The following is a 22,777-nucleotide window of genomic DNA, read 5'->3' as shown; positions in this document are numbered from 1 at the left end:
CCCTCACTCACTCACACTCTCGCTCACTCATTCAGTCACTCATATACAGTACATAGACACTCACATTTAGCAACTGCTAATCAAGGGGATGCTATTCAGTGCTTCACACCAGCGACATTATTTATCATTGTTGTTATTAAAAATAAAAATAAAAAATAATTCCGGACCTGGTCTAGAGACAAAATGGCCACCAGCCATTGTACTCAGTTCATCTGATGTCAGGACCCACCCAGAAATAATAACAGTCACCCATGAGTATGTCAACTGTCAGTGGCTACATTTAAGAGCTACATGTAAAACGTCTGAGACAAGGCCTTAATAGAAAGTGCTTGGGATTCCTTTGAGCACATCCCCACACCGTCATCCATCAACTTTCACCATATCTGAGAGCTGAAGCTTCCACAGCAGACACTGCTGCAGGCTGGAGGAGCCTATATCATGTAAATGGCAGAAGTTGTATGGGGGTCTAGTTCCTTGTAGCACTGAGGAGATATCATAGCGTCAGCTATCAAGGTGCTAACCATTTAACGTCATCAATGTCAGAGTGGGGAGTTGGTGGAGGGAGTTAGGGGGGCGTATGATAGACAGAACTGCCAGATAAGGGACACATAATCATTTATTCAGCACAGCGAGGGGGATATGAGAAGAACCTTATGAGCCTTTTCTCTCCTCTGGGTGACACCTGTGTCTTCATCCTGCATTCACATTACCTGACCATGATTCATTGGGCGCTGAAGAGGGCCATTATCATGGCTGCTGTCACCTCTCCACACTTGCATTTGCATAGTGGCTTTCTCAGTCATGGATGTTGAAATGCATTGTTTTGAAATGCCAGGTTTGGACCATGGTCTTTAGGGAGCTTGTCCCTCTTTGCTGTATTAAGCTTCTTGTTTAGATATTGGACCATTTCTGTCAGGGTTTGATAGTGTTCAGCCACGTGAGGTCAGGTACGGATGTTGGCGGATTAGTTCTGGATCACAAACACCATTGGACAGACATTGGACGATGCTCCATCGCTCCACAGAACACCGTTCCACTGCTCCACTGCTTTATTCCCATTGTATGTTCTTCTATGGAGATTAAGAAGCTGTGTTTGTGTGTGACTAATTGAACATCTGGACCCATTGTTTGGTGCATCTTAAAATATTTGGGCCCGAAGTGTACATACACCTCATTTCTCTGTCCTTTGTAGAAGAGGTGTACCACAGATATGTTTTAAACCGGCTTTTTTATGTTACTGCCTGTGTCTCGTATTTAAAGCCCTGTGCATTACATTTCCTCAGACAGCTTGGTAATGCCAGCCTTGTTGCTTCAGAGTGATTTGTGAAGCGACAGCCGTGGCCTGATTGTAATTTTAAAGCGCTGCTCGGTGAGTCGTGAGGAGAGATGATTTAAAACGGCTGATTTCTGAGGTCTCCAGACTTGAAAGTGCACTGGTTGAATTTCCACACATTAAAAGCCCTGTTTTTGAACACAGTCTGAGTCTGCAGTTGATGGGGGGAGTAAATGGCAGATTCTGCATTTCATAACGAATGCTCTCGCGCTCTGTTTTTGTCGGACGAAGTTGATGAGGATGTTTAGTGAGGCATGAGCTCTGGGCAGGAAAGAGCCATTGAGTCATTACAGCTCATACTTTACTACAGTATTCTATTATGCCTTTACTACAAGAGGGAGAAGTGTCTGTGAGAAGTGCTATTTTCTGCTCTGACATGGTTCTACTTGCTTCTTGCGCCATGACCCCACACTCTTGAAGCCCTTACTCTGAACCTTTCATGAATTGCTCACTCATCTCATCTTTTAAAAATGTATTGAAGACCTCTTCACACTGTGCTGTAAAATTTGCATCTATTTCACATCATGTGCTTAAGCGTTTCTAATAAAATGTCCATTGAATGTAGTCATAGATTCTCAAGCACGCTTTGTAGACTTGGTACAAATAGAGTTCGGTGGAAAGTCAGAGACCACCTTTCTTTTATTGAATGTCCATTCTAAAACAGCCAGAATGTAAATATTATTGTTAGTGTTAAATAAATACATAAAGTCATTCATTCATTCATTCATTCATTGTCTGTAACACTTTTACAGTTCAGGGTCATGGTGGGTCCAGAGCCTACCCGGAATCACTGGGCACAAGGTAGGAACACACCCTGGAGGGGGCGCTAGTCCTTCACAGGGCGACACACACTCACACATTCACTCACACCTACGGACACTTTTGAGTCACCAATTCACCTACCAACGTGTGTTTTTGGAGTGTGGGAGGAAACCGGAGCACCCGGAGGAAACCTAAATACATACATTAATTAGTTAAAATAAAAAAAATAAACAAACCCCCCTGAGATTCTGAAGCAATTAACCACTTAGGCTTGGCAGATTGCCAAAATCAACAGGAGACAGGAGAAAAACAAGATCCACTTTTATTCCATATGTTAAAATCTATTCCAGGTTTGTGTCCATCTTTGTAGCAGACCTAGAGAAATGAACAGTGGGAGATTGAACGCCTTTACCACACAAATAAAAGTTCCCCTTGATTAAAAACAGTCGAGGCATGGTCTTAAGCTATTTGCTGCAAAATTACTGCCTCCTATAATTGAATTAAACATTGTGTTAAACCGTTATCACTTATTATGGACCGTCCAGGTGAAGCTTTTTAATGCATATTGCTGGTGGCTGCTGAGAAGCGTGTGATGGATGGACAGAGAGCCTCAGTAATTGCTTTGAGACAAGCAAAATAAGGCACCGCAAATAAACCGGGATTAAATTGAAATTGAATGGCTTTCCCAGGAGGTTTCAAGAGTTCAAATATAAGTGAAGCAACTTTTCAGGCTCAGTGGACAAGTGGCTTTTTTATAGCTGAAAGTCATTATGTTGGTTACATCTTCTTTTAGTCTAATTGCCTACTGTGTACCATCATGACAAACAGACAAAAATAAGTCTCTTTAAAAGAGAAGTTTAAAATCTGGGTGAGAACCAGGCAGATAAAATGTCAGAAGCAAATATAAAAATAATAATAAAAAAAACAAGAATCCATGAGTCTAAAAACTGATTGAAAAATCAAAAGGCATAAGCCAGACAAAAAGGCCAAAATTTACCAAAAAAAGTAATGAGAAACGTTCATTAGAAATGCTTAGAACTGAAGCAGAAGTAACACCCCACAAAGTACTCGAGAGGAGGCAACATTTGGACGTGCAGGTGAGGTCAGTGAGTGTTGTCATGGTAACCCCTTAGTATTTTGGGCGTGAGGACCTCTGGTGTCCAGGGTGAGGAAGACACATCTCTGACAGTGGTATAGTCACCACAGTCTGATCAGGAACACCACATTATACCAATAACAGCCCATGAGTTTTTGGATTTCAACTGGTCTTCGGATTAGAGCACCTTCCAATTGCCATAAACGCAAGTAATACTGAAGAAACTAGGCAATGAATGCTTTTACATTCTGTTTTTTATTCCTGGTTTTGTTTTCCACGACCAGACCAATTAGCTGCAGAAATACGATTAGCAGACACTGGAGAGATATCAACTCAAACTGCTGCCCACTGGATGCTGCTTGGCTTCCACCATATCTCTGCTTTTAATTGTCCATCTGTCAGAGCAGTGCAGAAATCTACACTACCTCTGATTTGCTTGCATCAGAATCCAAGTTCCTCTGTCAGTTCTGCTGAAGCTGGTTGGTTCCATCACACATTTCCTCTGGAATCTGGTTAAGAAACACTTTGATCAAACCATGATCATTACTACTACAGACATGTACTTACTTAATTTCTCATTTGCATTTGTGCGTAGTAAATCAAAATAATGACTACTGTGCGAAAAGCACTGATGTAATTGGTGTACCCTGAAGATAAGGGCTAATGTTTTAACATTTTTGTAGTACGAAGAAATCACATTATTACTGGAGATATTTGTATTTTTAATGTATTGCATTTTGGGAAACAATAATAGACTGGACATTCTTCTGAAAACAGATGGGAGGGAAAGCAGAAAGTTATTTGTTTATGTTTGCCCTATTTACCCAGAGCCTTGATTGGTCACTGAAGCAAAGCTCTGTCCTTATCAAAATGAAAATGAGGCCCACATTTCATGCTGTATAATATAGTGAAGGGTCGCCGTTTCCACTGAATTTTACACAGGATTTCTTGCTCTGTGCATGAATTTTCCTGGAAATGCATTCGTTTCTGCCTCTGATGGAAATACCACACAGCAGCATAAAGCCAATCCCAGTTCAGCAGAAGTTCAGGAAAAAACTCATCCAGGGAGTGGACAAGGACGTACTATGCAACACATAGAAATGGAGAAAGAACAATGTAGCCAAATTGTCATTGTGGCTCAGTTTGGTCACTTTAACACACTTGGATGAGAACACTAACTGCTGTGTAATAGTAGCTAGCAGATGCTCACATGGTGGGAAGAGGGAGAGCAATCCTCCCCACACGGAGACAAGGCCAGTCATGTTGCAAGTAGCACCTTAATAAGCACACCATTGTTTTTATTGGGCCGACTTCAAAATGGCCGCCATGTTGTAAGGTGTTCCATGTAAATGGCCCACCCTGTATATCAGTAATAATGAGGGCTAGCTGTTAATCGGTTTGAGGAAATCCAGATACAGGTATTTCGTAATATTGTAAAATTGTGTATAAAAACACTTTTGATACTTACTCTCAGAAATGGAGATGAATGACTGGCGGAGAGCAAACAGAGCAAATCCGACAGAACGAAAAAACTATTAATAAAAAGAAAGAACAAGATAACTTTCCTACAAAGTGAGAAAGTGTGTGTCTTGGACTCAAAGCCCCCAGCATGTGGGATCAGCGGGTGGTAGCCCATCTCCCAGAGAGCTTCCGAAATTTCCCGCTGAGTTTAATTACGAACTAATAATAACACACCTGTTCCAGCTAATCAGTGTTTTCAGGAGACCTTCACTAGCCGCGTTAGACCTGCTTGTTTGCGCTACACGCTCTCAGAAATCAGGGGCTTCCATTCAGCATCAGAATGAAGAGTTTATGCAAGCATCTAATCACCTTCTCTTCAGTCAAACACTTAAACAAGGCAAATGCTGATGTGTTTCTGAGGTTAGAATGTGGGGTAACGTCTGGAAAACCTAGTTATGAAGATTTATAAAGATTATAAAGGTTTTACTGCTCTTATGAATTCCTAAAAGCTTCTATGTGCTTAAGTATTCTGCAATGATCAGAAATACCCTTCCAGGGAAATGCTGTGTGACTGGACTTACACATTTCAAAGACAAGAGCAAGAATAGAGGCGAGCTATTAGATGGTTGTGTACTGTATATGGATTGTCCTTCATGCTTTCTGTCATTAGCTGGAGAAAGCAGGGGTGCCGAGGGTGCTGGGGTGTAGGGAGGATTAGGATGATTCCAAGCTCCCAGAAGAAGCAGTGGCTCACAAAGATTATACCTTTGCAATATTTATTTATTTATTTATTGCATGTGACTTTTGGAGCTTATGGAAATGTTCACAAAAAAGCTTCATTCACTGAATGCTAATTAAATATTAATTTTAGATACAGTGCCAAAGCAAATGTCATTCTGTCATCACCTCCGTGACCTCCGCCCCTCCCTCCATCTTGCGCGGTGACAGTGCTCAGTGATTTAGGTCGAGATTTTGGTTTCTAACTCAAATGAAGCTAAAGTCACAGTAGGTTATAAAAACATAAATGTTGCAGATATTAGACTGAACAGCCACTAAAGCACATATTAAAGTAGAAATATGAGAATATGAATTTCAGTGCATTTATTTCATTCATTATCTGTAAGCGCTTATCTAGTTCAGGGTCATGGTGGGTGCAGAACCTACCCGGAATCATTGGGCGCAAGGTGGGAACACACCCTGGATGGGGTGCCAGTCCTTCACAGCGCAACACACAAACACACACACTCACACCTACGGACACTTTTGAGTCTCCAATCCACCTACCAATGTGTGTTTTGGGACTGTGGGAGGAAACCGGAGCACCCGGAGGAAACCCACGCAGACACAGGGAGAACACACCAAACTCCTAACAGACAGTCACCCGGAGGAAACCCACGCAGACACAGGGAGAACACACCACACTCCTCACAGACAGTCACCCGGAGGAAACCCACGCAGACACAGGGAGAACACACCACACTTCTCACAGACAGTCACCCGGAGGAAACCCACGCAGACACAGAGAGAACACACCACACTCCTCACAGACAGTCACCCGGAGAAAACCCACGCAGACACAGGGAGAACACACCACACTCCTCACAGACAGTCACCTGGAGGAAACCCACGCAGACACAGGGAGAACACACCACACTCCTCACAGACAGTCACCTGGAGGAAACCCACTCAGACACAGGGAGAACACATCAACTCCTCACAGACAGTCACCCGGAGGAAACCCACACAGACACAGGGAGAACACACCACACTCCTCACAGACAGTCACCCGGAGCGGGAATCGAACCCACAAGCTCCAGGTCCCTGGAGTTGTGTGACTGCAACACTACCTGCTGCACCACCGTGCCGCCCCTTCAGTGCATCTTTCTTCACTCAAAGGGAATTTTTCTGAAGAGCCAACCAGTCCAAACATTGTACACATAAGACCACCCAGCTTATTTCTTTATTGAGTGATTGACTGTGGGCTGCCTTAGTCTCAAAACATAAGATTAAACAAGCTCTCCTGATTTTGCATTTATACATAATAAGGGCAGTTATGAAAACGGTTCCACCACCTCATCTGTGCATCTCCAGTCACTGCACCACACACACTTTTATGTGAGCATTCAAAAATGGAGTTAAACAAGACAAAATCATACAACTGACAGAACTGATCAAATATAGGAGAACGAGAGGCGAAATATGAGAGAACTAAGCATAAACTGTAAAGATGAGAGCTGAGAAATGAGAAAACCCAGTCAAAATGTTGACAAGGACCGCCGACAACTAAAAAAACAGAGCAAACCTGTGAAAATTAGAGAACTGAGTAAAAACAGTGAACTTGAGAGCTGAGAAATTAGGGAACTGATGGAAATATTGGAAACAAGACTGAATAAATAAGAGAGCTGAGCAAAAACCATGATAATTAGAGCTTGGTTATGCGTCGCTAGTGGTGCCCCTAATGTGCCTCCTTCTCTAGAATTGTCATCTGGCAGAATGTGAGTGAATTACAAGCCAAGCCCATGAGGAAACAGGATACACTGGTCAATCTCAGCAAATCAGCAACAGTGACAGCTCCCTGAAATGTGTCAGTTGCCAGCTGATATAGCCTGCAGTCATAGCACCTGAAAAACAGCTGGTACCTGGATGGGAGACCTCAGAGAAGCTTGGCTGATGACAATGGGCCAATTGAAGTGGTCTCTGGTCTGTGTGGATCCCCATGCTATGGACACTGTACTGAAAAAAATGGCACTGTCCTTCAGGCATAAAACTAAGGACATTTCATCAAAAAAGAATTGGGTGTGACCTCAATGTTCTGCTAAATCTGTCACTCACTTCTGCCACCTAATCATCTCCATCCTCACATAATAAACTGATGAATCATTGCCCCTCGTCCACGCTCTAAAGCTGGTGTGTGGTGATCGCTGTTCATGGGGCTGCTGTACACTGGAGGTGGTTGGGGGGACTAGAAGTGTAGCTGTCATTAGTTAATTCACTCAAATTGGTGAAACACTACTAATTTTTATCAGATTTTTGAAAAACGAAATCAGATTTTAGTTTAACACACAGGATACGTGTTTACTGGACCTTCAGCTTTTACTTCTAAATGCAGCTACACTGTAAGCCCGGATAAGTTGAGTTTACTTAAAAAATTTGAGGAAACCGGTTGCCTTAAAAAGTTAAGTAATGTGCAATGAAAACTTGAGTCAGTTTAACTTAAAATGTCAAGTTGTTACACCTAAAGGTTAAGTTGATTTAACTTTTTTGTTTTTGTTATACCAATTCCTTTACCTAGTGATTCTACTTAATATCTTAAGTTGAAATAAATTAAATTGATTTCTACTTTCTTCTTACTTCTCTTCTTTTTAATCCTATTTAACTTCATTATTGATTAGAAATATTAATGGAAATATAAGTCAGACCAATACAGTTCTTTTTGTGCTTTATTCTTTCCTTGAAATATAACATCAACAAAGGGACATAATGCACTACCCTGAAAATTTGCTCGCATAACTGAAACCTTCTTAAGCAATTCCACATAGAATTAGCATTGAATAAATCACAATCAGGCTTAGTTGCTCAAATGGTATACAAAGTTGTACTCACAAATATAAAAAATTAGAGAAAACGACCTTTGAGAAAATGAGCTAAATCTTAAATCTGAGCTAAAGCTGTCCTGACATAGATAATGTGGCCATTGGGAAAGAAAACAGACAGAGAATATGACTTCTCTAAACTTATGCTTCCTAATGACAAAATTCTAATAAAATTACAGCCAAACAGGTGCGCACACAAATTTTAGGCCATATTGTGTACACTGCAAACAGTGCACAAGAGCAAAAATATAAATAACAAATTTTGTACATGGAACAGTAACCTTCCTGAATTCAGTTAGCAAGCTGATTTCTTAAAGTTTGAATTTTGGGTGGCAGTTCACGACTACCCAGGTTGAGCATTAGCTGCTGAATAAAGCAGAAAGTGTTTTTCATGCCCTTAGGGTAGTTCAGGTGAAGAGCATAGATGAGACCAAACAGAAGACAGGTGGCCTGGGGTAAATTGGCCAGGTCATCCATCACCACAGTGCCTTCCAAGATGATCCCCACTTTGGATGGGTTTACTTGAGGGTGTTCCTGATCAACACAGAGGAGTCCCACTGAAGTTTGGCTGTATGAGTCCTTGTCAGTTACATCCTAACAGAAAAAATTAAATTAACAAACAAAACAATCAAGTTAATTGATGTGTTGTCCACCAAATACCAGAGTTGCTTTGAATTGCCATATAGAAACTGGAAACTGCCATATACATCTGGAAACCATGTAATTCTGTCCAATAATGGTTTGAAGAATTTCAGGCCTGTATATTTACTATTCTGGTGTATATGCGTCCTGTGTTTTAACACAGATTTACCCCTCCTCAGCATAAACTAGTGCAGAATCCGATTTAGATTTAGTTTATATCAATCTGTATCTTTGATACACTTCAGAAGAATTGTTTACATGATTTTACCAATTAGCCCATATGTAGTCAAATAACTCATCAAAAAAGTTGTGATTAAAATCCAGATATATCTTTAATTTAAATTGCAGGTGTAAGACTAACATTACTAATAAACTCTGGAAATTTACTGTCACAAAAACATGTTTAACAAGTACATGCTGAAACCACCTCACTCAATCGGCATACAGAACACAAAATAAACATTTATTTGTAGCTAACATGGGGCAGCCATTTCAGGCAGCTGGTATTACGTCTTTCCTTACCAAAATGTATTACATAATTTTAAAAGAAACAAAAATATTAATATAAAAAAAAGAAAAAAGAATGATTGCATCACAAACTGCATAACGACATTTTACACAATGACCCTGTGCTCCAGCCTCCCACAGTCTGAATGTGGAACAGTAGCAGCAAATGAGAATATAACCCATTTTTTTTTAGCTTAAATGTATAAAGTTTTCTTTTTTCTTTTTAAACTACACATGTGTTTGATAATGAAGTGTACATAATTTGTGGATGTTTTTTTTTTTTGGACAATGCCCTTCCATTAAAGTAATTCTGAAGACGATTTTGAAGTGTAACAGTCAAAACTATACGATTAATGGTGTGTATATAAACAACTGAAAAAAAATCAATAATAGAGATGGTCCAAAAACCATTGGTTGGGCAACCAAATTAAATATTTAGTAAAAAAACTAATATTTTATAAAATAATAAAATAAAATTCAACAGAAAAAAATGAACATTTACAACAAATTCAATTACTTACAAAGGATGTCTTGAAGAAGGTAGAGGGATCATCCCCCAAGATGATTGGCAAGCCCCGAAGACAAAGGCATCTGATGTCTGCAGGCTCAGTGGTCTGCAAAATGCAGAACACAGCAAATGTTAGTTAAAGAAGCGTATGAGTATTTATCTAAAAAGAGTCAGAAGAGATGCCATGAAAGCAAAAGACACAGGGAGATGACAAGTGAAGAGATTAAAGAGAACATGCAGGGAAGTAGGAGAAATAAGATTAAATGGAGACTCCAAAGTGTCCGTAGGTGTGAATGTATGTGTGTGTGTGTGTTGCCCTGTGAAGGACTGGCGCCCCCTCCAGGGTGTATTCCCACCTTGCGCCCAATTATTCCAGGTAGGCTCTGGACCCACCGTGACCCTGAACTGGATAAGGGTTACAAATAATGAATGAATGAATGAAGATTAAATGGATAGAAGGATAGACTTGACAGCTCACCTTTGTCTGTCGTAAAAGGTCAGCCAAAAGCTGACCAGCAAGTCCTTTCTTCTTTCTGAAGAGGTCCATCAGCCTTGGAGAGAACTCGTCAAGGGCATCAAAGAACTGTTCTTTGAGATTTTTTCCTACCACTCTGGTGAACTCGCAATATACCTAAAAAATAAAGCAAAGCAAACCATGCATATAACTGTGGTTAAATGTGCCCAATATATGACCCATTAAGTGATGTGTCACACAACTTTAACCAACACAAAGCCATGACAAATGTAAGCACAACTGAACATCTACTACTACAAAAAAATGATTCAATATATATTTATAATACAAAAGACTACCATCCTTTGTATTGACAATACTTTAATACTTAAAACAGTCATACAAACCTGGCTTTCTGTAAAAAGTGCTGGCCAGCGATGTACCACTTGGCTGATGGCAGGCTTGTCTCTGATCATTTCTTTTCTCCGAAGAGCAAAAGTTACATCCATTTCTTTCCTAACAAGAGATTAATCTTTTTTCCTAACAAGAGATTAATCCTAAATTAATCGCTGGTCGAGTTGGCAGAAGAACTGTAGCAGAAACCGCCTGTTAAACTGGTATAAACAAAAAATGCCGCTCAAAAAACAGCGCGTTCTGGTGAAAAATATTCGTCGACTTTGTTAAACAAAGATTCCACTTTACAAAGTCGGTTAAAAATCACTCCGCCACACTTCTTGCAAAAGCCTTCAACAGATGAAAAACAACACGTCCGTCAACAAGTAAAAGCTTGACATTAAAACAAAATCATCTCTGCTCGCAAACAGCCTAGTCTACCAAATTATATGCAGGACTGCGTAATACGCCGGTCACACTGGTTGAAATGCACCAAAACTCCAACTTGCCTGATAACGTCTCTGGCCTGACGCGCCAAAAGCAAGCTGAAAAAATAAAATGGCAGGGTTACACGTAAAAAGTCCCCAGTTTTCTGTTAAATTACCTTAATTTAAGCTTTTAAGTTAATCATTTAAAAACGTACAAATTTAAGTTCATTAAACTTAAAACTGTTAATATATTTAAATGTGTACTAATATGAGTATAATGTACTTACATTTGATAGTAATGCAATAAAACTTAAACTGTTAAGTTCAATGTACATAATTTTTTTAAGTAGATATAAAATCCGGGCTTACAGTGTAACAAACAGTCCGAACACCCAGCTGTCTACAACATGAAGAGCCCCTTCAACCTTAGGCTTAATTATTCAGTTATTATTAAATCTTAATTACTATTATTGTGTAACCACAACTGATGATTTAGTAATAAATGAATACATGGTAATTGACAAGTAGCTGTCATTGGTTTCTCCCACTGTTCTCATGGTACAGGTGTAGGGGCTGGTGCCAATGTTAAACATCTGTTTAGGGCATATTCAGCCTCATATACTGGAAGATCTTGACAGTGTTTTTAAAAGTGTTTCTCACCTTATGTCTTGAATTCCTTATCTCTCTCAGTCAGAGATTTCTGTCTGTGTTCGGTCGTGGCATTTATCTTTCCTAGTCTCGGGTAACGCACTTGCTCCAACCTGTTAGAGCAAGGAAACACAACCATGTGTGTACGTTCAGCAGGATAGTGCCCAAATATTATTTCTCTGCTATGTATATTTTCTATATCTTTATTCATTCACACACACAACCAAATATATTCGAATATGTGTTGACATTGAAACACTGAATGAAATATCATCAGAGATTACTATCAACCAATTTTGTTACATCAGCTAAAGGAGGGCATACACTGCAGATTTAGCCCACATTTAGGCTTGATTTCATCATAACCAACGAAAATGGTAGTTACCTGTCATGCGGTTTCAGCATTCATTCATCTTCTGTAACCACTTCATCCTGATCAGGGTGGTGAGTATGGAACCTAACTGGAATCACTGTCTCATACATCTGGTCATCACACACTCACCCAGTCACTTACAAGCTCACACCTGTGGACAGTTCCACCCACTTTCGTGCAGCCAATCCACCTACCAATGTAGGACCTGGAGGAAACCCACACAGTCACTGGGAGAACACACCAAACGTCTCACTTAACGTATTGGGACCCCAGACTTGAGCTGAGACTTGAGCTGTGTGGCAGCAAGACTCCACCGTGCCTTCCTGCAGTTTTAGCAGATTCATGTAATCTTGTCTCACACAAACTGGAATCATTGGGCGCAAGGCGGGAATACACCCAGTCCTTCACAGGGCAACACACACTCACACATTCACACACTTTTGAGTCGCCAATCCACCTACCAACTGTGTTTTTGGACTGTGGCAGGAAACTGGAGCATCCGGAGGAAACCCACCCAAACTCCTCCTCACCCGGAGGAAACCCACGCAGACACAGAGAGAACACACCACACTCCTCACAGACAGTCACCCGGAGGAAACCCACACGGACACAGGGAGAACACACCACACTCCTCACAGACAGTCACCCAGAGCAGGAATCGAACCCACAACCTCCAGGTTCCTGGAGCTGTGTGACTGCGACACTAACCTGCTGCACCACCGTGCCGCCCACACTGACCAGACAGAAGCAATTTGTGGTTCTACAATTAGAGACTGCAGTTTGTCTGTTGTTCTGCATACTCTGTTTGCCCCTTTTCACCACCAAAAAGCACCACAGAGCAGGAAATAATTAGGAGATGAATCATTCGCAGTGCTGCACTGACACAGCAGAGCTGCGGGAGCATTTAAACCCCTCAGGGTCACTGCTGGAGGGCGAATAGTCCACCAACCAAATCTACCCAAATAATACCTGCCCTATGGTGGTCCTGTGAGGGTCCTGACTATTGAGCGACAGGGTGCAGTGTAACAGATCGACTATTGTACTGTATTGAATTATAAAATGCACATATACTGTCAGTGGAGATTGAGTGTAGACACAAGAAGGTGGTAGTATTTTTATAGCCGATCATTATATATACTGGCTTTGATTTGTTTGACAGGGTGGAATTTGAAGGTAGAAACAGGCTGAGCGATGTGGACATTTACAGAAATAAAAAAAATCACTTGTCTTTTCTAGTGTTAGCAAACTATGATGTGACCATAAATCTAATATAATCTAATCTCCTCCAACCTCATCTCATCTACAATAACAGTTAAACTAAAGTCTAATATTTTCCGCTCACGTAATCCAGACCATCTATGATCTATTTGCAGCAGGTTAGAGTCGCAGTCACACAGCTCCAGGGACCTGGAGGTTGTGGGTTCGAGTCCCGCTCCAGGTGACTGTCTGTGAGGAGTTGATGTGTTCTCCCTGTGTCTGCATGGGTTTCCTCCAGGTGACTGTCTGTGAGGAGTTTATGTGTTCTCCCTGTGTCTGCGTGGGTTTCCTCCGGGTGACTGTCTGTGAGGAGTGTGGTGTGTTCTCCCTGTGTTTGCGTGGGTTTCCTCCGGGTGACTGTCTGTGAGGAGTGTGGTGTGTTCTCCCTGTGTCTGCGTGGGTTTCCTCCGGGTGACTGTCTGTGAGGAGTGTGGTGTGTTCTCCCTGTGTCTGCGTGGGTTTCCTCCAGGTGCTCCGATTTCCTCCCACGGTCCAAAAACACATGTTGGTAGGTGGATTGGCGACTCAAAAGTGTCCGTAGGTGTGAGTGTGTGACTGAATGTGTGTGTGTGTCTTTGTTGCCCTGTGAAGGACTGGCGTCCCCTCCAGGGTGTATTCCCGCCTTGCGCCCAATGATTCCAGGTAGGCTCTGGACCCACCGCGACCCTGAAGTGGATAAGCACTTACAGATAATGAATGAATGATGCTGTAAAGCTTCTGAACCTGTAGTGATTACCCTGCAGAAACATTTCACCTCAAACTTTTTCTCTTTCTGTTAGAGAACACCTACATTTGGGAGGGACAGCCACTATTTGCTAGCTGTCTCGCAATATTTAAAAAAAACAATGAAAAGATCACAACAATGAACTGCATATTGCTTGTCACTTTGGTTGTTTTTAATATTATTTTGATTGCTGCTACACACAGGGTTTGCGTAAACATTCACAAGCAATTTAAATGCAAATGCTTACATATAACTGCAGTTATATCTGGCCAAGACAAACGGCGGAATCGTTTACCTTATCATTCTCGCTAAGCAAATGAGACATTAAAAATGTAAGAAAAATCCTCTGTAATGCAGCAGTGCAGAATTTAAACGATATATTATTATTTGTTTACTGTCTAATGTTGCTATAAACTCTGTGGTATAGACGAGACACAAACAGAGTGCATTTATCAAGTGATTATTATTTCACTGATGCAGAAACTAATATTGTTTTCAGAGCCAGTTATGCTAGGTGTGCTAGCTCACAAACGAACACCAAGACAAAAGTATTTGCAGCTTAATGATCTACAATACCATAAGTCGGTAGGTTGGGTACTCTGTCTCTTACACACACACACACACACACACACACACACTGAGTCATAAAAGAATGATCAAAGTGAATTGTGCTATGAGAGATTTTTTTTTCTGTATTCCCAAAATGCACTGACATTCAAAAACATATAGCAAATATTTCAGAGGGATGTCTCAGGCTTACATATTGTCATTTCAATATAACAAACACAAACACACACACACACACACACACACACACACACACACAAGTGACATTTCAGCATCTCTTTGCTTAAGATGTTTAATCTTGTCCTGAATCTCATGTGTTTTTCTTTAACACCTTGATGTGTCAGAGCCCTTGCTGAATCTCAGTGGGAACTTTACATTCAATTACATTCTGTGTGGCTGTGAAATGTCACCGAGAAATAAAGCCTGGCCCCGTCCAGCTCCAGGCCTCTGATGATGGAGATGTGGAGTGGTGGTAGTACGGTGGGAGAATGGGGGTCTTCTTTGAAAGTCATATAGAGTCTCCTCAGTGCAGGACAGAAGATCCTCATTGTTTGAAGATTAAAAACATCTTTATTTCCAGGTACACAGAACCATACGCACTGCTCCACTGTTGTTGTGTAACTGCCCAACGAACGCCATGTTTGTTAAGCGCTCTGAGCTGTTGGAGGATATTCATTAATATTCATTCATTCATCTACTGTAACTGCTTCATCCTGAACATACACGGGACAGGGGGGGCAGTCTATCACAGGGCATCACACACTCACTCATTCACTCACATCTGTGGACAGATTCACACACTCAGCCCTGCACACGTGTGGACGGTTTCACAGTTTCACTCATTCAGTCACACACTCACTCAATCACTCTCACCTCTGCACAGTTAAGCCACCTAACAACGTGTGTGTATGGACTGTGGAAGGAAACCGGAGCACACTGAGGAAACCTATAAAGACACAGGAAGAACACACTACACTCCTCAGAGACCGTTTCCAGTACTGAGGAGGCAACCTGTATAACCCCTGTGTCACCCAAATATATTTATCATTTTTATTTATAATTTATTTTATACCTAGTTATGTCGCGTCTATATTTTTCAAGTTTATTTTGGAGATAAGTCACTACAGATAAAATAATTCCTAATCATTCATTCATTTTCTGTAACCACTTCAATTCAATTCAGGGTTACGCAGAATCACTGGGCGCAAGGTGGGGGCACACGCTGCATGGGTTACCAGTCCGTCACAGGGCACCACACACTCACACCTATGAATGGATGGAGGGAAATGGAGCACCCGGAGGTGAACACATCCAGCTCCTTACCGACGGTGTCTTGAATCTATAGTTTACAGGACCCTCGAGCTGTGTGACAGCTACCTGTTGACCACAGTGCCGCCAAATTCTTAATTCTGAGATTTAAATATAAATAACTGTTTACTTCAACAGTGAAAACCTGAGAATGAGAGAGAGAGAGAGAGAGAGAGAGAGATATGGGTGAGACAGAGAGATATGGGTGAGACAGAGAGATGAGTGAGATGAGGCGAGAGAGAGAGAGAGAGAGAGAGAGAGAGAGAGAGAGAGAAAGAGATGAGTGAGAGAGAGAGAGAGAGAGAGAGAGAGAGATGAGGGAGATGAGGGAGGGAGAGAGAGAGAGAGAGAGAGAGAGAGAGAGAGAGAGAGAGAGAGAGAGAGAGAGAAAGAAAGATGGGTGAGATAGAGAGATGAGTGAGATGAGGCGAGAGAGAGAGAGAGAGAGAGAGAGAGAGAGAGATGAGTGAGAGAGAGACTAGGAGATGAGAAAGAGAGAGAACGAGAGAGAGATGAGTAGGGAGAGAGAGAGAAAGAGAGAGAGAGAAAGAGATGGGTGAGAGAGAAAGAGATGAGTGAGAGAGAGAGAGAGAGAGAGAGAGAGAGAGAGAGAGAGAGAGATGAGGATAGTGAAAACAGTGGCTGGGGGTGGTGCAGGAGCGAAAGACCGGCCGACCCCGTTTTATTACAGGTGAGTCAGGTGGAGCAGGTGAACCAGGAAGTGGCGAAAAGAGAAACCGCGAAAACAGCGCTTCACCGCCGCATTACACTCCGACATAGAGTGTTTCCCGTATTTCTATCTGTTTATTACGTTAATGTCCCACACTTCACACCATGGCGCACAGCTCTGTTCTGTACACGAAACTGCCCCGGGATCCGGAGGAGGACACACAGAGAGCGCGCGCAGCCCGCGAGCCCAGTGACGACGAAGAAGGGGAAGATGAAGCAGTGACTGTTTACCTCAGACAGTGAGTGACGGCGCCTCTGAGAGAGTCCGCATTTCACTCTCGCACTGTGGAGGGCATTTGAAGGCGGACTGGAGGCTATAATAATTCCATAGTTTTCTAAACATAGGCTCCAAAATGGTCGCTAGCTAACAATCAGTGTCTTCCCTGTCGAAGAAAACGTCCCCGTCCTTCTCTCGTTTCTGAGCTAATTTACGTAATCCCACACACGAACTACAGAGCGACCTGAAGTAGACTTAAGTGAATACACGACGTGAGGAAGAAACGTTATTTATTTATTTATTTCCATTTATCCTTATATTGGGTTAATATTTCACACTTTAAACGGATAATTTAAGCCTGTTCAGTAGAAAACGAGCTGAGGGACGTTTGGCTTTTTAGACTAAAATGATTTCTCATGTAGTCAGATGACGCAAACCTGACCAGTTGAAAAATTGCTGAGGAAATTTCCTATTGGACAGTCTATAGTTGTGGTCTGGCTAACATCTTAATCTTTCTCTGAGGAAAACTCCCCTGGATCGAGTCATATCCACCAAGAACTAATCTTCCTATTGTGTAATGTTTAGGCCTGGTTTCTTAGTGGTGTTCCACAAAGCAGTTACACAGATAATGTAAGCCCAAAGTTGAGTACAATCCAATAGTAATAAGAACAGGCCAAAAACATTTCTCCTGTTGGACAGGCTTTGCTTTGGAAATTTTGCTAAACTGAAATCTGTTTGTGGATTAGCCACCTGAGGTCAGAATCTCCGTTGAGGAAAATATTTTGTGGCCACAATTACATTGGACAGGACAGGTCTTGGATATAACTCAATATAACTCAACTCACACAGATCCATATCTCCACCCACTCCTCCATCATTCACATGCTAATGCCTTAGACCTGTGATGTAACAAAAGCTCTTTGTCTGAATCCACCCATTTCAGTCTTTGGAACATTTTTAAAAAATTGTTCACCCTTTTTTTTTTAATTTGGCATGTGTAAAAATGAATGTGTGCAGACATTTTTAAAATAACAACATTGCTCAGTTATAACTCTAATGTAAAGAAAATAGTAACAGAATAGGAATAGAGTACATCAACACTGATATATACAGCAGCCTCTTTTCTCTAAGAAATATATAAGAGGGACACTCTCTTTTAAGATGTTCAGAGGAGAGCTCCTCCGTGAATGACCCATAGTGGAGATGGACTTTGTGTCCAGTTCTGTGATGGCACACTTTGTTTTCAGCTGCAGTTACTGAGTGGATGCGTAGCAGGGAGGATCAAAGCAGTGGTCCATCTCCACAGAGATCCCCCCGGCCTTCTCTCAACATCACAGCAGTGAATTGAGCTCCGGAGAGAGTTTGGGGGGGTGGGGGGGGGTGACGTTTAGATCCCTGCAACTATCTGCTTTGTCTCTGTGTTTTATTCATCTGTGGATTTCTATCTTTCCAGACTTCAGAAGTTTCTTTCATTCTTGTTCGTCTGCTATTGTTATTCCTCTCGTGTCCACAGGCTGTCCGATGGACAGAATGGAAAAGACATGAAGAAAGAGACATGGATTCGGGTGACCGTGGCTCTGGTTCTGCTGGGCGTCATCTTCGTATGTCTGCTGTATGAATGGAATGGGTGGTGGTCCGACCCTGAGGGACTAGAGAGTGGCCTCAACAAAGATACCCAGACTCTGGAGGATCCTCAAAATCACCAGGAACATAAAGGGGATGAAGTAGCTGGCCATGAAGTTAGAGATGATCACCACAGCACCGATCGCCTCTCCCACGAACATGCTTCACTCTACCACCATGGAGTTGTCCTGACGTCTTCAGGTTTCTATATATTTTAGAATACACACTGATCAGCTACAGCATTACAAACGTGATCATTGGATATGCTAAACGACTAGACTTTAACGACTAGATTGTTACAACTTTACTTCAACTTTACTTCAACTTTACTGTCATTGCTTTGTACAAATACAATGGAAAATAAACGTAAAAACGTACAAAGCGTAGTATTGTGCAGTAGTAATTGTGCATAAGTGATAAATACAGTCAAAATTAAATACACAAAAATAACTTAAGGAAGAGTGTGTTCTAATATTGCTCTAATTACAATAAATATACAAAAAACAAATACTGACTGTAATAAATATGTAATTATCTGTAATAAAACAGGTAATTAGTATATATTATTTATGCTGGTACAGTATTGTCATTTTCTCTACTGTTCTTCCAGCTCCCTACGAATTATCAGAAAATTTAGAGTTTAACATGATTACTATAAGCTGCCAGGTAAATACATGTGTATAATTTTTTTTCTCACTCATTAGAATCACAGAAACATGAGCTATACGTTTGTATTCACTTCAAGTTTTGAACGATAGAATTTCAGATCAATATATTTCTTTGGACTGTTTTTGTAGCTGTTTTAATGAAGCAGTGTTGTTGTGTTTCTGCAGTGGACTGCTCCAGGTTGGGTAGAGAGCTCCTGCAGGACGGAGGAAATGTGGTGGACGCAGCGATTGCTTCTCTGCTCTGCCTCGGAGTCGTCCACCCACACACAGTAGGAGTAGGTCAGTAGCCTGTCCTCACTTCATCATCTGCAAATCAAATCATGTAATCATACACAGCCATAAACTGGAACAGTTCCAAGATCCACAAACATGGTTCTACTTTAAAACCTAATTTATTGCAAATGGCCGTTTAGGTCTTCTGACTTTGATGATATTACGTTTATTAGAAGTGGACATTGGGGCTTATCTAACACTGATGCAATTTTGTTAGATACAGTAGGAACATTCAGTCTGCTCTGCAGATTTATTCCTAGAAATCCCTCATGGTTTAAGTCTAATGCGTTGGAAATGGTCAAGTTTGCAGTAAGTGTGAATTTTAATGACTGTGGGTTTTAGTTATTCCTCTGAGAACTGAAGTATGTAAGCATTAGTACTGCATCTATCTCTAAAGTGAAAGATAGTTTGTGAAAGGTTAGAACAGATGCATTTATTGCTTAAAAAAACACTGGAGCTTGTTTAATCATCGTAGAACAACATCAATTCCATTAAAGTGAACAGTAACCAATCTAGCTTGTTTATTATAGAAATATGTCTTGGGTAAATGCATGTTTTTAATCTCCATTACCTTTTAATTGTCTTTCAGAAGGTTACTGAAGGTCTAGAAATGACATCTGTATGCTTAATGATAATTGATTATCCGCTTAATATTGTAATTAATGGATGGACAACCTTGAATGAGACCTTGCAATCTGAAAGAGGTGATGGTTGTTCAGCGGCTTTTTTAATAAAACTTTGTAACTTCCATTTTGTGTTTCTTTTAAAGGTGGTATGTTCTCAGCCATTTTGTACAATCACACCACAGGATTGTTCAAGTCCTCACGATCAAATGCACCACAGCTGCCCTCAGCCCCGTATGGGGTTCCGTCCTTACTCCAGGGCGTCAGAGCACTGCATTCTCGGTACGGACAGTCAGAGTGGAGCAGGCTTTTCAGGGAAGCCATTGTTCTCGCAAAAGAAGGCTTTCTCATCGATGACGTCCTGGGCAAAGCCTTGGAGACCCATGAGGATAAAATCCTGCACTCAGAGCTGTGTGATGTGTTTTGTGACATGAATGGCCGTGTGAAATCAGCCGGTGTGCTCGTCTCCAACCAGAACCTATCAGAGCTCTTGCGGGTGGCTAGCCTAAATGAGTCCCATTTCCCAGAAACCCTGGCCATGAAATTGGCCGAAGACCTCTCGGCACGCGAGGGGCCCGCTTTCTTAGCCGCCCTTCAGCGTAGCCATGGAGAAATCAATGACTCCCTTATCGCGCAGGGAGAGAAATACACTGTCCTTTCAGCCGGCTCCCCCTTCGCCAGCCCGATGCTATCTGATATATTAGAGCGAGTCAGGGAGCAAAGCCTTTCCTTTGAGAACGGCGTTGAAGATTTCAACGGGGCTGCTACTTCTTTCTCCAGCCTCTTAAATTTGACTCAAGGACTCAACGATACAGCTCTAGCTGAGATGAACTCGAAGCTCGTGGAGTTATTTGCTCTCAGTACACGAAGCAGCCACATCGGGGTGCTGGACAGGCAGGGAAACTTTATCATTATGTCCGCTTCACTGAACAACACATGGGGTTCTGGCCGGTTCTTACCATCCAGTGGAGTTATCCTTAGCAGCTTTGTGTCAGATTCCTCAGACTTGCCTTATTTTAACTACCCTTTGGTTTTAAAGACCGGCAGTGATGGAGACAATGAGGAAGACGAGAGTGAAGTAGTCGTCATTGCCACCACTGGAGGGCTTTCTGCCTTATTTAACGCTGCCATTCTCTTCCAAAGGGTTCACTGCGGAATGGCTTCTTCAGATGCCATCAGTAGCCCGCTCCTCCACGTACAAGAGGGAATATCCACAGCTATGACCATTTGTCTGTCTTCCATTTCAAATAACATGGACGTTTATAGGCTGGCTTCAGAGACAGATGGTGAGCTACAGCAGGTGGATGGGTGCTCAGATGGTTCCCTCTCCATGCTGCTGAGATTACACGCTGAACATGTTAGTGCATATGGAGCTCCTAGTACGGATGGCCACACTGATGGTTACTGAAGGAAGAATTGCGTAATAGCAGTGTAAAACTGGGTCATTATTTTTTTTCCATTTTGAAGGTCCCCTGTACTCTCTCTTCAGATGTTTATATTGTGTCTGGTGAAAGCAGGTGTGCGGGGTCAGGGAGAGGTCAGGGTTAAGGTTATAGTTTTAGGTTGAAATGAAGGTTAAGGTTAGTGTGAGTGTTAAGAGTTTTAAGGTTTTATGGTTTTGTCCGTTTCTAAAAGATGTCAATAGGAAAAAAATGTAAAGTAAATTGAGTAGAATGTAAGTGGAGAGAAGATCTACAAATCATCTAGCAATGATCCTCAGGCCTTTGATATACTGTAACTGACCTGCCTTTACACCTCTCATTCAGCCATCACTTGTTTAGTGCCCAATGTTTTCATTCATTCATTCATTATCTGTAACCCTTATCCAGTTCAGGGTCGCGGTGGGTCCAGAGCCTACCTGGAATCATTGGGCGCAAGGCGGGAATACACCCTGGAGGGGGCGCCAGTTCTTCACAGGGCAACACACACACTCACACATTCACTCACACACGGTCACTTTTGAGTCGTCAATCCACCAACTACCACCTACCAACGTGTGTTTTTGGACTGTGGGAGGAAACCAGAGCACCCGGAGGAAACCCACACAGACACAGGGAGAACACACCAAACTCCTCACAGACAGTCACCAGGAGTGACAATCGAACCCACAACCTCCAGGTCCCTGGAGCTATGTGACTGCGACAACTACCTGCTGCGCCACAGTGTCGCCCCATATATATTTTTTATTTTTTCTAATTATTGGTGGCGACAATTCAATAATTGCTGGATATTGGTGGGTACACGTCACCTCCGTCCATGCTAATTCTACACCCTTGCCTCAAAATATCATCATAGACACTAATGGCAAGTCTTTACCACATCTGCAGAGTACAGAGTACACTGTACACAACAAAACCTGCCTGTGAATGGATTGCTATAGACAAACAATCTAGAACAGGCAGAGCCAGTATCACTGTGGTAGAATGTGATTTTGGTAGAATGCCCTTGCGTCACCTGATCACCCTAACAAACAAACTGCCCATGTCACTCTGATTAATAGCATTTATAAATATCATTGTATAAAAAGTGTATGCAAATACTTGTAAATTAATGTTTATATCATATTAATGTAAATATAGTAACTATAGTC

The 22,777-nt window shown here is 41.8% G+C and overlaps 2 protein-coding genes across 2 annotated transcripts; one reads left to right on the top strand and one right to left on the bottom strand.

Annotated features, from left to right (window-relative positions):
• Positions 1–8,163: 8,163 nt before the first annotated feature.
• On the bottom strand, positions 8,164–10,876 carry LOC136677712 (uncharacterized). The gene is made up of 4 exons (XM_066655311.1): positions 10,764–10,876; positions 10,381–10,533; positions 9,916–10,008; positions 8,164–8,839 (listed from the first exon to the last, which is right to left on the bottom strand). Exons 1-4 carry the CDS (start codon positions 10,863–10,865, stop codon positions 8,537–8,539), a joined length of 651 nt encoding a protein of 216 aa, XP_066511408.1. The 5' UTR covers positions 10,866–10,876; the 3' UTR covers positions 8,164–8,536.
• A 5,953-nt stretch (positions 10,877–16,829) lies between these two features.
• On the top strand, positions 16,830–22,008 carry LOC136677626 (glutathione hydrolase 6-like). The gene is made up of 4 exons (XM_066655201.1): positions 16,830–17,022; positions 18,514–18,824; positions 19,457–19,570; positions 20,334–22,008. The coding sequence occupies exons 1-4, from the start codon at positions 16,889–16,891 to the stop codon at positions 21,593–21,595; spliced, it is 1,821 nt and encodes a 606-aa protein (XP_066511298.1). The 5' UTR covers positions 16,830–16,888; the 3' UTR covers positions 21,596–22,008.
• Positions 22,009–22,777: the final 769 nt, after the last annotated feature.

Source organism: Hoplias malabaricus, chromosome Y (genome assembly GCF_029633855.1).
Source record: "Hoplias malabaricus isolate fHopMal1 chromosome Y, fHopMal1.hap1, whole genome shotgun sequence".
Taxonomy (NCBI): domain Eukaryota; kingdom Metazoa; phylum Chordata; class Actinopteri; order Characiformes; family Erythrinidae; genus Hoplias; species Hoplias malabaricus.
Note: the sequence above shows the minus strand (reverse complement) of the source record. Positions and strands in the feature narration are given on the sequence as shown.

Bases quoted from the DNA above. Each gene is read 5' to 3' on its own strand.
- LOC136677712 (XM_066655311.1), bottom strand. From the start codon at position 10,865: ATGGATGTAACTTTTGCTCTTCGGAGAAAAGAAATGATCAGAGACAAG. The intron at 10,534-10,763 runs GTTTGTATGACT...TTTATTTTTTAG, and splicing joins CACTTTTTACAGAAAGCCAG to GTATATTGCGAGTTCACCAG. The intron at 8,840-9,915 runs GTAAGTAATTGA...TTTTTCTGTTAG, and splicing joins CCTTCTTCAAGACATCCTTT to GATGTAACTGACAAGGACTC.
- LOC136677626 (XM_066655201.1), top strand. From the start codon at position 16,889: ATGGCGCACAGCTCTGTTCTGTACACGAAACTGCCCCGGGATCCGGAG. The intron at 17,023-18,513 runs GTGAGTGACGGC...TCGTGTCCACAG, and splicing joins GTGACTGTTTACCTCAGACA to GCTGTCCGATGGACAGAATG. The intron at 18,825-19,456 runs GTTTCTATATAT...GTGTTTCTGCAG, and splicing joins AGTTGTCCTGACGTCTTCAG to TGGACTGCTCCAGGTTGGGT.